The sequence below is a fragment of the Temnothorax curvispinosus genome, unplaced genomic scaffold, assembly GCF_003070985.1.
Source record: "Temnothorax curvispinosus isolate PA1 unplaced genomic scaffold, ASM307098v1 QBEX01013028.1, whole genome shotgun sequence".
In the NCBI taxonomy this organism is placed as follows: Eukaryota; Metazoa; Arthropoda; class Insecta; order Hymenoptera; family Formicidae; genus Temnothorax; species Temnothorax curvispinosus.
The window spans coordinates 761991-776313 of record NW_020222808.1 but is presented as its reverse complement, the minus strand read 5'-3'; the positions used below and the strand labels follow the sequence as shown (position 1 = coordinate 776313).

General features: G+C 38.4%; 1 protein-coding gene across 5 annotated transcripts in view; it reads right to left on the bottom strand.

The window, feature by feature from the left end:
* The window catches only part of LOC112463097 (glutamate receptor ionotropic, kainate 2-like), a 126817-nt gene that overhangs the window by 56813 nt on the left and 55681 nt on the right, over nt 1-14323 (bottom strand). For all 5 annotated transcript variants that reach the window (XR_003041741.1, XM_025029285.1, XM_025029286.1 and 2 more), the window contains exons 5-7: nt 7773-7948; nt 7285-7338; nt 7042-7206 (exon numbers count right to left, since the gene is read on the bottom strand). Coding sequence is in view for 4 of the 5 variants with exons in the window: in XM_025029285.1 (XP_024885053.1) it covers nt 7042-7206; nt 7285-7338; nt 7773-7948 (395 nt within the window). In the remaining variant the exon portion in view is untranslated. The remainder of the gene's footprint in view (nt 1-7041; nt 7207-7284; nt 7339-7772; nt 7949-14323) is intronic.

Here is a 14323-nt window from a genome sequence, read left to right as displayed (position 1 = left end):
AGAGAGAGAGAGAGAGAGAGAGAGAGAGAGAGAGAGAGAGAGAGAGAAATAAAGAGAGAGACAGAGAGAAAGAGAACAGCGAGGAAAAAAATATAAACCAAAGGCTGCATTTGATGTATTGCTTTTCTGTGGGAAAAAAAATCGCGATACATACGCGCCTATCACAATATTATATTTGCTACAATAGTTGGAGCTATGTTTACTTTGCTGTCGGGAAATGTAACAAATTCCTGCTGCATGTTTTGATGCATTGTTTTCTTTCCGCCTAACAAGAATGTAAAAAATTTGGCGGTATTTCCCATCTATTTTATGTGTCACATTTTTTATATCTCTTTCAAATTTAATTTTACAAACATTAATACAAATTATGATATTATGTTTAATTAAACGCTCTTGAGCGTATTTTATGTTTTCCGTTCTCTTTTACATGCTTCAATGCAATCCGAAAATTTTATTGCTGTATCACGTTATAAAGATCTGTTGGCGTGTTAAACTTCAATTGTCATTAAATCCATTGAGCATTATGGAACTGCAAATCACAATTAATTGGGCGCGAGGAATTAGTCGGGTAGCGCGCAATAATGAACTTCTGTATTTTATGTGAAGAAAATTCGCATTGACCGTGGCGCGCGTTCCGGTTCCGGTAATGACTCGTAATAATACGCCAAGCTGTTTGCAGCGACCGCTGTAAATTGGTTGTTTGTAATCGGTCTGGTATTGACAGTTTAGCAAGCAGCGGATATAATTTATGATTGTGGATGTCCGCGATTGTAGGCTCCCGTGCAGCATATTGCGGCATAAAAGAATTTTTAAAAAATGCCTTTTGTCATCCTAAACAATTGTTTCTCACATTTTAACAAGCCTGATTACCCCATCTTAATAACTATGTTGTTACGATATTTAAATTATTATAAATTTATTTAAAAATTTTGAAACAATTTCATATGCGAATAATATTTTACGGCATAACAGACATTCGCGATTAGTAAAACATGTGTTAGTTCTTGCGGCTCGCCGCTGTAGATTTTTCCTAAAAAAGTTCCACCCAGGCCACTGTCATTCTAGCCATATTTCTGACCACTGCAGTCGCCACGGGAACTTACCTTCCTAGTATGACTACACCCCGGTTGCCAAATAAAATAATAAAACCTTTCGAGTGCGAGATAGCCTGATTTATAGCACTGAGAGAGCAAAGGTTATCCTGCCATGGAGCAGGGTATTCAGTGATTCATTGGCCAAGCGGATTGGAGAAGAGTTAAGAGAAATATGAGACAGAGAGATAGAAATCTTGATGCCCGGGTTCTTCCTTCCCTTTCTCATTAATCCCCGCGTTAAGTGAAAATTAGTAATTAATGGCCGCTCGTTACATATATACACGTTCAAGGATAGTTTATAAATGTTCAGTTTTTTCACTCTTGTCTGACCAAGGAAGGATGTTTCTACTTATTGTAATTAATCCTGCTCTGTGTGTGTGTGTGTGTGTACATCTTTCTTACACTTTAAATATAATAATTGAAATTGTTAAGCAAAATTGTCATTATTGTCAATTAAAAAATTAATTAGTTAAATTTTGTATCTTTAAGCAGTCTTTTCAAAGTTACATTTATCCAATTTAAATCAATTATAAACATATAAATTCAAAACTCTGTCCCATAATTCATTTTATTGAAAAGTTTATTCAGCATGTCGTATATTATTTGTTGAGAAAACATTAAAAATGCTATAATACATTATTAATATTCTAAAATCTCTTGTTCTTTATATATAAAAAAAGTTCCGGATAAAACAACTTTTACAAACTCTTTTCCAGAATTGCATTACTAACGTGCCTAAAACATATAATTCTTTTTTTTTTCCACGAAAGTCGTTGGAGCTTACAGATTCGTGCAATTAGGCGCGCCTATATTCATCAGAAGTGGTTTCTTCATCACGATTCGATGTAGACCTTTCTCATTACCGCCGTAACATCAGCGGCTCACATACATCCGCCCGCTTCGCGTTTTCATCCGTGGACGAGACTGAAAAAGTCCATCTCGCCTGCGCGCGAGTTTGTTAGCTCACTCGTCGAGAGCGCGAGGTAAGAAGGGAAGGAAAACGAACGAGCAGGTGGAGAGGAAGCGCGCGTTGCCGGTAGTCGACGCGCGATCAGTATGCATCTGCGGTTTCCACGTTGATGTAACAAGCTTCTTCTTATCCGGCCGCGTTCTTGTCTCACTCGTTCCCGTCACGTGAGAGTCGATCTCTCGCTCTTCCCCTCGGTCTATGTACCCTACTTACATCGGCGCTTCTTGTGTAACCACCCAGGTCTATATTTTCCCCGTTTCGAAGCTTGAGTCGCGATGAGTCTAGCGGGAGAGTTAACCAGGTATGCCCGCCGCGCTTTTCTCGGCGGTTGCTTTCGCTTGCTGGAACCCGCCTACTTCTTTCTCTCGACCTCCGACGCCTACTGCGCCCCATTTCCTTCTTCTTCTTTTGCCTCTCCTGCTTTCCGCCGAGCGTTGATTGTGACCGAGCTTTTTGCGCGGCTTTGCCGGAGCTAACTCGGTCGTTTAGCGACGCGGGAAAGGAAGCGGCTGACGGGTGCGAGGGGTCGACGTCGGTGACAACGGAACTTGGTTGTGGGGGAGTGACGGGGGATGCAACGATGCACGCCCGGAGTGGTGTCGAAACAAAAGCCGCCATAGGTAATTTCACCGCCGGGTTGCGTATAGTGAGAGTGTGGGCAACGCGACGACGCGACGCGACGAAGCGAACAGGTTGTCTTCGACAATAGAGAGACGTTTGACAATTCGCTTGAAAGCGAACAGGAGGTATTATCTGGCAGCCGCTCGGGAAAATTGTCGGCAAGCTCTTAAACTTGCGGTGCAATGATGAGTCGTGTGTTTCGTGTTCGAAACACACGCTTCGAAGTATTTTTGGTCCCCGATCGTATAGCAAGTTAAAATTAATTCTTTATTCGTAATTATTACGATTGTATGTAATTATATCTTTTTATTTTAATTATAATTATTATAATTGAATTATAATAAAATAAAGAGATAGTTATGCACGCTAAAAGAATTATTAACATATTACACTTTTTTCAGACAAGATTAAATTAACAAATTTTGAGGAACACGAATTTGTTGCTCGCCCATTATTGCGCAACGATCATTTTTAAAAGCGAAAAGAAGTCTTAGAAAGACACGAACACCTGCACCCATTTCACTAACAAGATAAAATAATAATAACAGTCGCGGACTCTAGAGCTTCTGTGCTTCTTTTGACATCTTCGTATATGCGTGCATGTTGCGTATATGTGCATGTAATAAATTAATAAAATTACAAAAAAAATACGCACTCGAATTTACTGTAACTTTATATAATTATACAATTTAATATATAGAATTCTGTTACAATATAAAATATAATATTCATCAAGCAAAATATCTTTGGATTTTGACTCTGTTTTTCGTTCGGATATTCACGAGCACATCTTAAATCTAACTTTCCCTTATCTCTGGCAATGCTCCGGGGTAATTACATGGACATTTACTTCGGACGCAGACGTTAATTCGAGTTGTTTCGTTGATATCCACCAATACGACCACGCCTGATAACATTTTTGCAAGCAATTAGACCGTCCCGGAATGGCCACGTAATCTCGCTGCCTTAGCGCCCAAAATTCCGACAAACAATACACGCAAAAAATTCCGCTACTGGGTCATAATCTTGAATACCGAGCGTCCCAGAATTGGACAGTCGACGCCACACCATTTTCCCGCGGAAAGCTTTAAGTTAAGTTTTCTGCAATGCAGCGGTGGCAAGGGTGAAATATAGAAGTAATTTATCGGGATCAAGATGCTCTTCTTGAGTACTTTTAAGTAAGTGAGTCTTGCAATTCGCTTTTTTTCAAAGTGTATATTACATTCGAATATTACGCGCGCTTCCGTATTGTACCGCCTCGAGAAGTTTAACGGCTGTAACGGAAGTAATTAGAGAACTCTTTTCCTCGTGGACCTAAACCCGGGCATTTCCTCATGAATTGTAAATGTGACCAAGTTTTTTAATCTTAGTATCGTATCTGGAATTTCAGATTGTCTATTTACAATTCGTTCTTGCCGCTATAGATGCAAAGAGAAAAGAGAAAAGTTTCGATTATCTCAAAAATAGAATATTGAGGGATTTATGCTCAGATTTATACAGTTTTCATCAGTTTTTTTAATAAACGCGAACAAGTTTTATTACGAGTTATCACTTTAGAATCAATTATTTTTGCATCTTTTTGAGAAGTTTTATAAATATTCATAAAAATAAGAATTAATAGGTCTAAGAACGAAATATCGATATAGTTTGAAAAGTGATATTAAAGTGATGTCACTCGCTGAATAAAAGATTATTTTCTTTCATCCTTTCCATCGCAGTGGTAGCGAAATAGCGATATTTCCCAGCATATTTTCCGAAAAGGGCAAATATACATTTTCTGAGGAAATGTAAACTTTATCCTTTCGGATGGTCGTTCGGACGAAAGATCGCGCTTTTCTCTCCGACCGGTCGGAGCGTTCCTTCAGTTTTGTTACGCATGCAAATAATCCTTTGTGATGTTCCTGAAACGCCGGCCCTTCGAGAGAACGAGATTTGAGAGTGTAAAAAATAATAATAACCGCACAGAACGCTCAAGACACAACGCAGAAATTTCTAAACAATGCCATCTTATTTGAATTATCAGTGACGATGTCAAAGAGGTGTATTGCGCAAATGTTTTTCGCGTATTGCGCGCAAAACATTCCTTTCACTTGTTGTAAATATAGCATATTTCGTTTGAGAATCAAAGAAAAGTCACTATTTATAGAGAGAGATAAACACATTTCAGTTCAGCGATGTGAATCATCTACATGTTTGTGAAATTTCGTTGTGAAATCACGCGCCTGGAAAATCGATTTATTTATTCAGGTTTCAAGAACGGATTATATATTTGCACTGAAGCAATGTAGAAAAGTACAAACTGAATAAACAGAAAGGACTGCGTATTAATGCACACGATCCATTTTGTATAACATAAAATATTTGTTTAATAAGAAAATGATATTGTGTACGACTCTGATATGTTAAACAGATCTTTATAAGGTAAACAAAATTATTTTTTTACGGACAACTCGAAAATTTGAGAAAACTGGTACAGGACTTTCTTAAGCGAGCGAACGTAACAACTTAAGGGTTGAAAGTAGCGATCTGTCATTGACATAGCTTTATAAAATCTAAAGATTTAGAGAAATATAATTAAATTAGTAAAAAAACAAAAAAATTAATACGTAAAAATCAACAAGCGCTCAGCTCTCTCGATGAGTCGTGGAAGCTCGATTAAACATGCGTTGTGCAACTTCTTCGCGAGTATGCGCGGTGCTTCATTGACACGCCATTCGTCGTATTCACGCCTGCACGCATGTGCGTGATACGAAACGCGATTATGGACGGCCGTCGTCGCGACGCGATAACATGGAGATTCACGAAGTCGTCGAGGTCGTCGTCGTCGTCGCGACAACATTCTGATCTGCATCTAAATTGGAAAAAAGCGTTAAGCTTCACGCGTCGTGAACTCGTTTGCGTATCCGGCCGCAGATTTTTATATGCATACGGGTGTGTGATAATTCTGTTACACATCATCAGATGAAAGAGTAGCGAGTTTTCTCCCTTTCGAGAGTAGCGTTTCCTCTTTCGCATATAGATTTATTATTCTAATACTCTAAGTAATGAAAATTTTTAAAAGTTATTTTCTCTCTATTGCGTAATGAGTAATTATCTAGAAAACGGATAGAAACCTCGTTTATTTTTCGTTTCATATATATAACACTGATAAATTTCCGGTTACAGCAAATAATATTTCGTAAATTGAGGATTAACGCAATATAACTTGTTAATGAAGAAGATTGTTCGAGCGGATAACGTGTATGTATGTTGTCTAAACGTATGTTGGTGGAATTTGTATATAACTACGCAATTTGGATAGACAATTTAAATGCAAATATAATTTCTTTTTCCATATGCATTACGAGAAAATCATATATCATAATTCAATATAACCGTCGAATTGACTAGAGAAATGTGTGCACAAAGTAGAAAGTCAAACGATGAATTTATATTTCCCGATATCGCGGTATCTGAGTATTTTTATGTAGAATTCAAATTTTACGATAGCATACGCACACACGCGCACGTGTTTTTTTTTTACTAGTATATACGTATACATCATATATATTTAGATGAGAGCTAGTAATAAAATTAAAATAACTTGAAAGCGAGGTTTGTTTTATTGATATTCTTTTACGTTACCGACAATTTATTTCGATATCAATGTCCACTACGAGCTTGTTACGTATAAGCGGAAGAGAAAACTTTTCCGCTTTTGATATTTTTCAACAACTTTATCGTTGCTTCGAAAAAATCAATGCCTGTTACTTTGGTAACAATGTGGCCTGTTGTTACCTGCGTACGCAGCATTACCAGCGATGTGGCAACACACGCGTCGTTTCGAATAGCTTTTATCGCCCCATAAAGCATTCGATGATGTTGACATATAGGTATTGAAGCTGTAGGTGCGGTAACGTATGTATATATGCGACGATAGATTGTTTTACATCTTTCATTGAGATCCTGCCAATCTTTCAAAGGCGCGATGTAGCTTGCCATCCCGTGCGAAATAATGGCCGATAAAACATTATCGTGAAACGAAAGTATAGTACCTCAGTATGTCATGCTTTACGAATATAATACGGAAACTAATCGTAAAATACGATCTTGCCGTAATCACTGAAACATTTTCCAGCGAGATTTCAAATCGGTTTTTCTTTATCAATGCAAAGGCGTATATTTTCTGCATTACAAAATGCGAAATCGTTATATATGCAAACATATCGAAGAAACCATAAAATAGATGTTTAAATTCTCGCATCTCAAGCATCTTACGTCTTTAATTATAAAATCGAGACTCGCAAGCATTGTATTATCTTTTCCAATATGTGTAGTGCACACATTTCTACAAACAAAAAGCTCATGTGTGTTTACCTGGATGATCCTCGATTTATTGAGGATTGTGTTGCCCGACGGCTGATAGCGTTCCATGTCCCTCAGGATACTACGTACGCCGACGTCATCCGCGTCGACCAAACGAAAGGCAGTGATATTGACAAAATTGTACTTGAAGTCCTCGAGGTCGAAGGTTTCGATATCCTGCGGAAAGCGAGCGAATCGAGTCGCGGACCAAGTGGGGTCTTCACTTGTGCGTTTCAATATCCCTAGGGTACTTACGAAAGTCGTGAAGAGGTAGTGGTACTTGTAATCATTCATCTGCAGCTGCAAGATCTGCAATACATGCGAAGCGACACGGTCAGTCGAGGCTGCTTCCGCGAAAAGGAATATATATTTTAAATACAAGTCAGTGATCTCAAAATCGGAGCATGCCTAATTCTTTTTATCTCAGCACGAGAGTTTACGGTTACTTTAATTTCTTAAGTATATTTCTTTTATAATACGTATAAATTTGTTGTAACAATTTGGAACTAATCATACTAATTTTCTCAAAAACAATTCAAGCATAATATCATTAATATCTTTCCGTAATTTCTTAATAATCAGTTTTGCACATTTTTATAATTAAATAATAAATTTTTCTTTAAATCAATAATAATTGTAAAATATCAGGAAAATAACTTGTGTATATATATAATGTATCTGTATGAAAATATGTAAAATGTGAGAGAGTAGGATGATTTGTAGAGACATATAGAATAATTTACCATTCGTAGAAAATGATGCATGTGCTCGGGTTTTGTGTCCACGATGATATTTCGAATTTCCTTGCTCTTTATTTCGGAGAGGACCTGCCTGTACGAGTCGCGGTCTGCTTGCCGGAGGCTGACTTCGATATCACGGATTTTCGGTGACTTCACTAGCTCCCGAAGCTTCACCAATCCTGAAAACCGAGGCAGATACGTTATTTGTCTCAACAATATGTATATACCAATGAACGCTAAATGTAAAGAGTTAATTTCTGAAGAGGGTTTCGAAGACGCGATGACACGATTGTCGATGTCAACGCGAGCGAATCGTTTGCTTCGCGATCTCCGCGGGGAATTATCAGGTCGGTCGCTTAATGGCACGTGAAACCCGTGAATCGCGCTATCCGACGAAATCAATACTCTCCAGCGCCTAAGTAATCAAGGTATCTGACTTGCAGGTCTTCCGAGGAGACACAGGCTCTATTCTCTTGCAAGTTACCGGCGGGAACTTCGACTTTCGAGATTCCGACACGTGCCGGAGACGAGCGACAACGTTTCGGCCTGTCAGTTTCCTTCAGGGCACGGAATGCCGAAGTCGGGATAATCTTTCACGGTAAACTCCGCCCATGCAAACGATCCGCTGATTGATGCCTTCGAGTTTGCTCGGGAGCATTGACGTCTAAATATATACCGATCGTATCACGTTAAAGAGTGGTCTACGTATATGAGGTTACACAATTTTATCTTCATTTAAAAGTTTCTAGCGATATAAAAAATAAAATTACACATCTATCAGTTTTACTTGTATGAACAAGTCGAATGATTAGCATCAATCATTAATTTGATTTGAGGCAAATTACAAAATATTCCGTACATAGAAGTGTGTTCGCACATCTTCTGCTTTGTAAAAAAAAAACATGATAACGTTTTTTGACAAGTAGAAACTCGATATAATCACAAATCGCTCTCTAAGGAAAAAAGAAAAAAGAAAAAGAAAAAATAAAGTTTGCCTTGCATAAATATATATACGCTCAAGTGTTAACAGCAATTAATCCAGGAGCGAGTAAGAAACCGAGTTTAATTGAAGCCGTGTCAAGCGGTAACTCGAGGAAGACCAATGTTCTCATGTAAGCAGATTTTGTATCCCGGGGGACAACATCCGACGACTATCTTGGGGAACACTATGAATAACCGCTGCAATAGCTCGAAGTTAAGCGTGCATGTTTCGTTGGTATACACCAATCCTGTGACAACCGAGTGTAGTATCTTTGCGGTATAATGTCAAGTCGCGCATGGAGAAAACCAGTATCGTGACAAATTATTTTTGCGTAATAGCGACACATATGATCTATTTTACGAATATTAAATAACATATATATACTTATCATAATATCTCTTCAACGTACTTAATTATTATTCTCTTTAATTTGATAACAGATAATTGCAGTTTGATAAAATATTGCAACAAGAGGATAATTTGCGTAATAACTTAATCCGACACATGTGGTGATTTACTTTACATACCTATATTAAATAACATATCAATACTTATCGTAATATCTCTTCAACGTACTTAATTATCATTCTCTTTAATTTGATAACAAATAATCGCAGTTTGATAAAATTCGCAAACGTTTAAAACATCCTGCACGAATATTAAAAAATAATAATTATAAATTAGAAACATTTTGCGCGGTGAACGGTAGTTTAAAGAGGTAATTAAATTGTTGGGCGTTACAGCTTGAATTGAAAATAATAACTGGAATATTTCTCACGTTTTGCGGTGTGACTCGTTGTAGCACGAATTATGAACACTTTGCGTGTGCACCAAGAACGGACTTTCATGGGAGTCGTTTGAAATGGCGGTTTCAATTAAAATAGCATTTCGAGCGTTTTACTGCTCTTCGTAATTTTGCGGGCGATAAGATAGATAGATAGAAAGAAAAAAAAGAGAGAGAGAGCGCACGGCATATTTCATTAAAATTGACATGGCCAGAAGCCATAAAGCGTGATGCATTATCGCGAATTGCGTTTCAAGGCGTTACAACAGGATAGTCCGTGAACATTCATCAAAGTGGAAGAACAGGACGTCGTTTACGATTCTACAATGCGAGGGAATTGCACCATTTACAGATTACTAACTAGGGAATTGGTATTATCCGACTTAACGTACTTTGTGTTTAAGGGGTACCGTGAAAGCATTACGTTTCTAGAGGGTAAGGCATGACGTGCGGAAGTGAGAGCAATGCAACGAAATTTCTCACTGCGATCCGCGTTGCGGTTTTCAACTTAACTTAAGAGCACGATATTATCCTGGTTTTCGACAGCAAGCATTGAGAAATGTTTCTACAATGCTTTTACACGCTTGTATATAATAAAACTCGTATAATAGGCTTAATAGGCATGTTTCATAATCTACACAATTCTTTTTTGTATTTAAATGATAATGGTAATAAAAATCGTTAATAAAAACAAGTAAAAATAAAGCTATCACAACCACTAGAAAATAGAGAACTGACAATAAGTATCGTCGACGTCGCACAAATCTTGAGAGAGACCGAGATAATTGTGGTCGCATCACTTTGTAGGGTTTTATAAGTGCGAAACGAGAAAAAAAGCGAGGCAAACCGAGTGCAGCGGCTACTTGACGATGACAATAATTTCTCCGGAGAGTCGGAGGACTGTTCATGTCTATTCCCCGGTGGAAGACAGATTATCATATTGGCTTTTATACACATATACACTCTAATGACGACCACTTACGGATCCGTTCTCGAAATGTCGATATGCCTCGACAGTGCGAAATATTGCGCTGAGTCGGCGCGCGCGAAAGGAAGCTGTCAACGATTACTTGCCTCTTCCTTTTTCGCTTCTCGCCCTTCGAGTAGATCGCGCGGTGACAGACGATCGAAATAATTGGATCGCCGGCTGTCTTAAACATGCGCATTTCAAGAGGAACGGTCGAATGAATATTGGAGAGGTGAGCGAGCCGCGGCAGAGCTGAGAGATTCGATTTGGAAGTACTTTAAGAAATAGGGCTTTAGAATATAAATGCGTTTTTGGCTATGTAAAAAAGATACTTGATGACGCTTTTAATAATATTCCGAGAAAGTAGGAGGGGCAACTTTTCTTGCAGAGTCGCAATTATATTCCGACAAAGAACGAGGGAAATATAGCGATTGCTTTTGTGAAGAAGTTTCTTGCTTTTGTAAAAAAGTCGCACAGTTAGTTCTTCTAAATTTACTACAGTCTTATATATAATATTCTAAAAGAGCAATATTTCTAAAAAATTTCAAAATTTTTTTAGATAAAAATTTCACAATGGCAAAAAAAATAAAAAAAATCAACACACTGCAAAATCAACATAGAGAGAACTAACTGAATTTTCCAATCCTTTAGTTATACATCATTCAAATCTAATCGTTATTTTATTGTAATAATAACAAAGGATGTGCGAGTTTTTTGTGAGTGTATCAATGCTAAATTTAATTCAACAATTGTTTTTCCATAAAAGCAAAATCAAAGAGAGAGAATTAAAAACTGGAAAAAAGCGGAAAATAAATTCATGTTTATTAATCCCCTGAGGCAATTAATATTTTCAATAATAGCGCATTTGTTTCAAAACGTCTATAATTACATTTTCCTTGTTAATTGATTAATTAACCATCACTAACGACTAATTTTTTTTTTTTAACAATGTTACACGTACGAGATGGATTAACTGTGCTAAGGATCGTGAAGAGGCTTGTTTTCGGAAGGTTTGCTCGTCCAATCGGGACCGGTCAGTCGCTCGTGCGGAAAGACGACATATCGTCGAAACTTTCGACGATCGCCGAGTTATATTCGGAAAGTTCGCAAAGACTTTCGCTGCGTCTGGGAACGTATTCCCATTCTTGCGTCCCTCCGTTGCCATGATTTAGCTATCGTGTAAAACATACGCGCTCGACTGGACACTTGCACGGGACCAGGTCGGTCATAAAATTCTCATTATGACGGAGAGAAATTCTTCCTCGCATTACGCAAGGATGCACCATGCGGCGAAATATCTGCGGCAGGAGTCCCAAATATGGCAGCGACCGCGTATACTGTGTAACTTTTACACTGCTCACGTTCCGTTCCTTGTGTATTCTTTAAACTTCCAAATTATTACGCTTAGATTTTGTGAAAAAACTCGTCGAAGTTCGCGTATAGGGGCAAAACCATTTAGTACACGTATAGCTGCGAAATTAGAGAGGAACTAGCCTGTTTGGCGAAATTTGAAAATTACGTGAGAGAAATTATCGATCTCTCAATAATATTCGAGATACGTGAGGAAAATGACTGGTAGCGATAGTCACTACGGCGAGATTATTTAGAATACGTGACTGAAATGATTGACGGCCAATTACGTTTAAGATATACAGAGATTACGTTCTCCTTAAAAACTTACAATGTGTGATAAAAATGATAAGCTACCATTATTTATCAGAGGAGATCAAAATGTCAGATTCTAGAAAACAAAATCTGTGCTGTATTTATTTCAGAATGTTATATTAATCCGTAGGATGGTATCAATGATATCACATTACATCTTATACACAATTTTGTACATGGACAAAGCTAAATTTTCTAATTTACGACTATTATAATAATGTTTGATAGAAAAACATTTTATATTTTCCGCTTGACCTCTTTCTACACTTTTAAAGACAAAAAATAATCAAGGAGTGCGATTTGGCATTCAATATGGATATTCGTAGAAAAACTAAGCACAAGGTGCCTGAAGCTTTCCTTCGTATAGGTCTTGTAGATCCTCACATTGCTGCTGGGCTGTCACTTTCAGAGGTTATAAAAATACAAGACCGCACATAGCCTGGTTTTGACGGATCTCACGTAAAAAAGGATTTGACGTTTCATACTTGAACTAGCGAACTTTACGAGGCGAGCGTAGTCTAGAATAAGAAGAAAACATCTACGGGCGGAATATCGCAGATAAAATGTCGAAAATAAGAAACATATACCTGCACGTGGCATTAAATTTTATTTTATCATAAAAATGGCGCATTAAACATGTTAGCAATACGTTTTGCAAACTAACTCCATTTCTGGAGTTAAAATTGCAAATATTTTCCGGGCGGTTTTATTTTAATATATTTTAATCTCGTAACATATCCGCGATGTTCGATAAAATTCGTGAGATGCAAAAATTTTTCAATAAAAATATCGATTGCTGTAAAGAAAAATGAAAAATACATAAGTCGAAGATTGTTCTGTTTTTTTTTTTCACCGTTCTGCATCGAAATATAAAAATGCAGAGTCGTGCGTTCAGCGGGACGATTCGTCCTTCCGCCAGCGACTCCATTATTCTGAAGGATTCCGTGAGGAATGCGGATGGTGAGGGACGACGAGGTGGAAGGGCGAGAGGAGTAACGTGAGAGGGAAGATGCGGAGATGGTTGTTCGATGGAGTGAGTGAGTCTTGGAAGTTCCACAATGGACTGTGATGGGCCAGGTTGAAGGTTCATTGGCGATTCTCGGGACGTAAGGACACGGAATCAGGTTGGGGGGCGGGGCAGAGCACGAAGCGGGTTCGAAACCGTTTCGGCCACTCGACGTGCTCCTTTTTCGGGTAGAGAAAAGGCGGAAAGTACCATCACCTCACAGTAAATTTCCCGCTCTCCGTACTCTCTCTCTCTCTCTCTCTCTCTCTCTCTCTCTCTCTCTCTCTCTCTCTCGAGATGAATGAAGCCCGCGATCTTATTATATACCGCGGATTGAAAAACCAAACGCCGAATTAACCGTGAAACATTAATCCACGTGGCGGTTTTCACTTCGCGTAACTTCGATGAACTCTGGATGTAATTACGACGTCGGAATCTCGCTGCTGACTTTTCGCTGAATAATGTCTGACGAGCTGGAGCACGTAACTCAGTTCATATAAAGACGGGCGCGCGCGTGGAAGAATTTTCGCTTAATATCTCGTCATATTATTCGCGGGATATTACGTCGTATTACTTTTGGCACAATATTATTTCAATTCGGAAAACTCTTTCTCAACGTAAACTTAATGTCTTTATTGCTGCTTATTTATGTTGCGCAATTTAATGTAGCGCTTAATGTGGCTATCTGATCACTTAAATAATGTAACGCGTAAGAATGGCACGATATAAGGATAATACTTCTCATTGTATTTATTAGCTGAAGCTCAAGAATAGATTCACGTCAGAGTGACAGCTCCAAGTGTCTTGGTGCGAGCGGGGCTGGTAAGTCGTACGTCAGGCCTAAAACTAGACAGCCCAGTTCGCGCAGTCACGATTTCTCTAGTTCGCTATCAACATTATGCATATCTGTATATGCTTAGGAACTTGGCGTTGATATTACACCGCGCCACGGACACAGGACTTCATTGTAAAGTCTATTCGCTATATTTGCCAGTGAGTTATGCGGGCCGCGTTTATCGTACGGAGGTAGGTTTCTAATGTGGTGACTTGATTTTGCTCGTTCTGCGTTAATGCGCGATATCTCTCTCATGCGCGAGCGGGAGCAAAACTCAATTAGATTCGCGAAGATAAATGTGCCCCGTCGGATGAA